The 6000-nt window shown below is 46.1% G+C and overlaps 2 protein-coding genes across 2 annotated transcripts; both read right to left on the minus strand.

The window, feature by feature from the left end:
- Positions 1–2639: 2639 nt before the first annotated feature.
- Positions 2640–3550, minus strand: EDB93DRAFT_1263868 (uncharacterized protein; the record flags this gene model as incomplete). The annotated part of the gene is made up of 2 exons (XM_041454211.1): positions 2775–3550; positions 2640–2721 (listed from the first exon to the last, which is right to left on the minus strand). The coding sequence occupies exons 1-2, from the start codon at positions 3431–3433 to the stop codon at positions 2640–2642; spliced, it is 741 nt and encodes a 246-aa protein (XP_041302045.1). The 5' UTR covers positions 3434–3550.
- A 789-nt stretch (positions 3551–4339) lies between these two features.
- On the minus strand, positions 4340–5177 carry EDB93DRAFT_1055903 (uncharacterized protein; the record flags this gene model as incomplete). Its single annotated transcript, XM_041444752.1, has 5 exons — positions 4340–4479; positions 4536–4645; positions 4698–4834; positions 4942–5040; positions 5079–5177. Coding segments are annotated over 5 exons (585 nt in total), but the record flags the coding sequence as incomplete, so codon positions are not given.
- Between the last annotated feature and the right edge of the window lie 823 nt (positions 5178–6000).

The following is a 6000-nucleotide window of genomic DNA, read 5'->3' on the forward strand; positions in this document are numbered from 1 at the left end:
CAATCTTCATCAAATTGTTCTGTTGTACCATCATCGAAAATGTGGCCTCCAAACCATACTCTGCCGCCGTCGTGATGTTGACCTCTTTCAGTGATGTCCGCGTGCCAGTGTCAACATTGTTCATTATATTGATCAAGGAACTCTCTCCGGATGCGAAAAAAGAGATGGTCGTCAACCCAATGTGACGTTGGACCAATACCTTGCTATCTGAAAATATTGAGTCCTGCATCTGCGAGATGTCCGTACGCCCCAGCTGAGGGCGAAACCCCAAAACATGTACAAGTGTCGATGCAGAATGTGGAGTCAGGTATTTGAACAACAGCGCCTGGCCATTGCGAGGGATGAAGGGGAATAGTGCGGTATGCTTCGGAGACGTCTCTCATTGTGATTTGTGATCCAGGTGGCAACCGACTGATGAGAAGCGCGGTAGAGTGGAATGTTCCCCAGGTACTGGGAAAGTCGTCTGGATTAATAGAAGAATTAATTGATGGATTAGGGAATGTGGTAGCTTCTGAGTGAGGGAATGAATAATCTTGTATGACGCGAAAGCGCCCTGGTTTGCCGGGTTTAGGAATAATAGACAAGGGAGAAGATTGAAATGGACCAATGAGAGTTTCAATTTCAGCAGCCATGCATGGGCCAATGTACCTTTGTTTTTGGATTTCGGAATTGATAATAGATAGGAATTCGTTTTTATATATAATGATAGATTCTTTGTTGGGAGGCGCTTGAGTGGTTGTAATGACAGGAAAGTTAAGATTAAAGCCTCGACGAAGGCCATCAGGAATAAGAGGATATCTATCAATGAGTCCGGCTTGCGTAAGGTAAGTTTCCCATGCGTCAGGGTCATATGGTGTGAGGGCAAGTTTGCACTCTGTGAGAGGAGGCCGTACATCCTGAGCAGAAATGCCGGAGATCGTGCGTTGTGTTTTTGCAACCAGAGACTCGTTGCCAGTCGCTGCAGACTGGTCGTGAGTCTCGCATGGTAAGGATCTTTCCGACTCGAGTGCAGAGAGTGTTGTGAGCATTGTCCCATGTCTTGGCCGCTTTGCACTCGACGATTTTGTGTGCGTGCCTGTTACAAGAACATCTAGACGCTTGGGCCCCTACCATTTTTCTCCTCATCCTTCTGGTATCAGCCCTCGCATCATACCCTTACCCCGACCTCACCCTTGTTATCCTTGTCATCCTCGCATTTCCGTTCGCCCTCTACCTGTCGCTTCAGCAGAGCCAGTACATCTGGCCGGATCCTTTCGCTGACGAAGCATACCCGTGCTCCGTTCCACCACCTGACTGACCCTGTGGACAGTCCCCTTGCCCTTACCGTCCGGACGGTAACCTATGATATGATGCACGACGCATCCCCTTTGCCCTTTTCCCTTTCTTGATCTCTGACTCGGTGCGCAGTCACACATGCGACTTATACTTAGCTCCGCAGCTGCACGATCATGCCCCTGTGCGTTTCACTTCTTATTTCGACCTTTGACTCACTTTCTTATCTAGCACGTTCCGCCTCGCCCGTGTCTCAACGCGAACGTGCTTCCCTTTTATGGTTATGCCCTTTACCGTTTGCCTCTCTTGGTAGTACGAGTTATCACCCACTAATATGTCTCCTGTCCTCTATATAAACTCGCTACCATGTACTATATTCCCTAACTTGAATCTACTTGGTTCTTGACCTCCTACTCTCACCAGAGTGATCCTTCTGCCTAGCCAGCAGTCTATATTCTATCTTCTTATCTGCTCTTCGTGGATAAGTCCTTAGTCTCGATCTTTACTCATCGACTTCGTCGACGAGCAAAGCCCCTGTTAACTAGTTGGACTTCCGTCCTTCTAATTAACGACGATCTTACGATTAACCTTCGGGTGTCATAAGTCTTGGCAGATACAGCTCATCGTCTAGCATCCGCTTGACGTAAGCTACCCAATTCGGACATAGGCGTCAAATCTTACTTGCTGAAGCCTCGCCAAGTAAGACCCCTAACCTTGGGCTAGCCCAAGGACGTCCTCGACCGTTGACGACACATGCTCTGTTTGAGCGTCGCCAACAGATACCATCCAAGTCGTAACAGTGCCTTCCCAAGCAGACTGCGCAAGCGGAGAGGGGAGTTCCATTTGCGCTGCTTGGAAAATCCTGCCGATAGCGCCTATATGAGTCTGGAGAGGGTGAGCGACGATGGTGTGATTGGCGTGGGGATGCGGAACGTCGACGTGAGTCTCGAGTTGAACGCTGGTAGTCTCTGCTTCTGTGGTTGTGACTGGTGGATGCGCTTGTGCTCGAGTTAATTCTCTGGTCCATCTGATAGGTCAGATTTGGTGCATGAAGGATGTGGCATGTGGCAGTTTGTGGCATGTGGCATAGTGTGGCATGTAGCATATGGGTGAGGCATGTAGCAAGATGCGAAATGTTGTAGCAGAGGAAATGGAGCGTGTTGTGAGAGTTCATAGCGTGAAAATTATGTGATCGGATCGATAGATATGTTAAAATTAATTGGAGAATGTTAGTGTATGTTTGGTGTATTGAGTACAGGTTGCGAGCACTGACCTTGTAATCGTGCCGATTATCCTGTTTCTTACGCTCTTCGAGATAGACATCATTTCTCGTGCATTCCAGGAGTATCTCGTTGATTCTAGACAAATTATAGGCTCCTGCGGCCGTCTTGACTGCCATATGCCAGTGTTTGCACTGTTTTGCTTGGTATATGAGCAGAGACTTCTGTGCTAAGGGGTCGCACATTGAATGAAAGTCATGGACTTGGAGGTTGCGCCAGAACTTTGCCATCATTGTGATACGATCATCCGGCCAAGAAGCATCTTCCATTGCCTTGATTATGCGTGGGCACACTTGACAGAAATCTTCAAAGGTGAGGTTCTGATCGTCGACGACGCTGTTGGTGTTTCGTGTCGAGGCTGCTGAGACCCATGCTGTGTCTCCTCCTGCTAGAGTAGCCATTACCATCGCATCTTTGTCAACCGAAGACTTGAGTTTCACGTCGTCGAGACCTGCATTGGTAAAATACCACAATTTGACGTAGTCTCCTTTATTGAGCTTGCGAATGGCATAAGCGGATGGGATAATGACAGGTTTCATAGGAACATCAAGACTGGGAATGGAGGTGTACTTAAATTTATTTTTCTTCCTATCCTCTTTGCGTGCAGCTTCATCTTCATCGATGCGGTCTCGGTCCTGTCTCTCTCGCTCTTCCTCGTGGAGACGTTCTAAGTGCTGACGGCGCTCTGCATCTTCTTCTACTTGGTTCTGCCACTGGGCCTTGTCGGCGTTGTTACCCGTTAGCCATATATTCCTTAGTATTATGATGGCTTGGTCTTCATCAATGTTCTGATCGGTAAGTTGTAGCCGAGTGTTGGCGTAAACTTCTTCAGCGTAATCCGGACAGATACTCAGATTCGGGTCGCTGGATAGTCGAGGCATGTTTTTTAAGAGTACTTTGTAATTTTAAAAAGAGTTTATTGTTGTGTGAAAAGGAGGCGAAAGAACGAGTAAGACGACTAAGAGTCGACAAGTACTGAGGGCTTGCATAGTGGTACGGAGCAAAGAAGAGATGTCCCAAAAAGGACATCTGCTGCATAGACGACATTCTATGTTCGTCCTCGTTCCTCGGACTCACTTAGAAAACAACACAACACTGATCATGCGAAACTCTTGATGTGGTCCAGGTTCGACGCACTTTGCGATGAACGTGATAGTCGACTGTCTGAATTGCGTGAGGGCGTTGAATGCACTCCCACTTATCATACAGCACCAAAATCCGGTGCTTATGAAGAACTTGGCCTTGGCAACCATAGACAAATGAAAATAAGTAGCATTTGGAATTGATACAAGCGTTGAAGTGCGAGGGAGTCGTCATTTCCGTTCACGACCTGATTTTGAAGTCTTTCATTGATTCCTGGCACATTCCTGAACTGCCGCTCAGTACAAGTAAAGAAAGCTTTTACACAATGGCTGTAGTACCATCAATCCTGTAGCAAAGATCATCTCTATACTACCTCGATCCCCAAATGCCACCTCAGAGGCCACTCGCTGCTTCAAGAGAACTTGTTTTGATCTTGCTCCCGTTTAGACAGCTCGAAAAGGGTCATTAAAATGTTTTCTGTGTGCTTGAGTATACCATCATGGAAACTCTTATTGGCGATGAGTTGGTTTCACGTTGCCGATGACAGATGTCGCCTGTTGCACAAGACCAAAATCGACATACCTTGAAAGTGTTTACATGAGCGACAACAAAGTGGTCAAAGGGACGTTACTCACATGTCATCATAATAGCTATGGGGTAAGTATTGAGCCTAACTCATTGACAATTGCCACCTCCACTCACGTTGCAGCGTTTACTTTCACTTGGTTCATTTTCAGGGCCTCTTTGTCATACAACATAGACCAATCTTCATCATAAACCAACAGTTTGGCTGCGCCTCGCAGGGGACGTAGATGAGGATAGTCTTCAAACATGTCAGGAATATCTGCCGATGCATGGATCCAATCTCAGCATCTGAAAGAAGATTGAATGACCATCGACGTACCATCTCCCTCGTAAAGCAAATGGGGACATTATCAGACCTCACTTTTTCCCAAACAAACCTGTTGTTCTTTTGAATGACGCGCTGAGCAGAACAGCCTGCCTTCCACCTAAGACAGAAATGATCGGTTGATATATGTCTCGCGGATGGTGGGGACTCACCCTTGGCAGTAGATAGGCTCGTGAAGCACTGCGTAAATCCGGTTGGTGTCAAAGCTCTGTGTTCTCTGTATACTGTTGATAAGCCCATATGAGAGCTTCCAAAAGGTGTTCAAGTCTGTGATCGCTCGGGACACGAGCTCTGCGCATATGAATGAGCCGTCATTGGCGAAGTTGAAGCAAAATTACATATGATGAACGCGATCGATGCCACCTAAGCATATAATATGAAAAGCTATCCCTTCACAGTGAATAGAAACCTCCCATGCGATCCAAACTGCAGGCCGAGTTGTTGCCACCATGAGACCGTCAGATTTCCGCCGTTCGGAATAACAACATTGTTGCCCTCTAGGAAACCTAAGATCCGACGGACCTGTAGTAGACAAACAACTTGATGGAGGCAGACTTGTCTGAATTTCGATCATTTCGAACATGTTGAGGATACTTTGCATAGTAAACCTTGTTTCGTTCTTCCACCTTCGCTAGACAAACTGTCTGTTCATGACGAGAGTATCGTCGCTGCCTGCAGGCCGAGGTTACTATGATTTGATGGTCATAATTGAATGAATATGCTCCTGTGGGTTCTGCCAAATTGATCAGAATCATGCCCCATAAGTATACAAAGAAAAAACATACCAGTGTTCTGTGAGTCAGTGACCGCAGCGGGTGTGAAAATCGATGACCCATCGATGACCGTCATCGGTGAAGCTCATTTGATCATAAACATGTTGGGTGTCATCGGTTCTTGTATTCCTTATAGTGATAAAGAGACGTGTTTCAATGTCTTCGAGTCATGGAAAAGAGGATGAGGTGAATGCGCTGATTTGCAAATATGATAGCCTAGACCGTCGTCTAGGCATCAGTTGAGTCCATTTGGCAGAAATAGTGGGTGACTTCCCATAGGCTAAATAATGCGGAATATCTTATAACAGACTTTGAAAATCATTTGCAAAACATAATCTGTATAGAATACTAAACCGTAACACATTTGGAATAAAATAATGTGTATGTATGTCCGAGTTTTTTCTTCATCACAACTAGTATGCTCTGGTGAACCACACAGAAGAGATGGCATTGCTCAATGACGAAGAAGATGCGAGAATCACCTTGTTATCCTCGTGCTTTTATATGTCTCCCAAATTGCTGCCATCAGATGTGCAGGTGATTCTCGAAGTTCTAAGTCATTGATAGCGAAAAAAACCTGTGATGGTTGCATTAATATGTTAGCACATGCATGTACATTGAGAAGTAAAATACTTAACTGAAGCCTAAAAGATGGATGGTGGCTGTTACTGGACAGATACAG

The sequence above is a fragment of the Suillus bovinus genome (assembly GCF_016758785.1).
Source record: "Suillus bovinus strain UH-Sbo-P2 chromosome Unknown EDB93scaffold_107, whole genome shotgun sequence".
Taxonomy (NCBI): Eukaryota; Fungi; Basidiomycota; class Agaricomycetes; order Boletales; family Suillaceae; genus Suillus; species Suillus bovinus.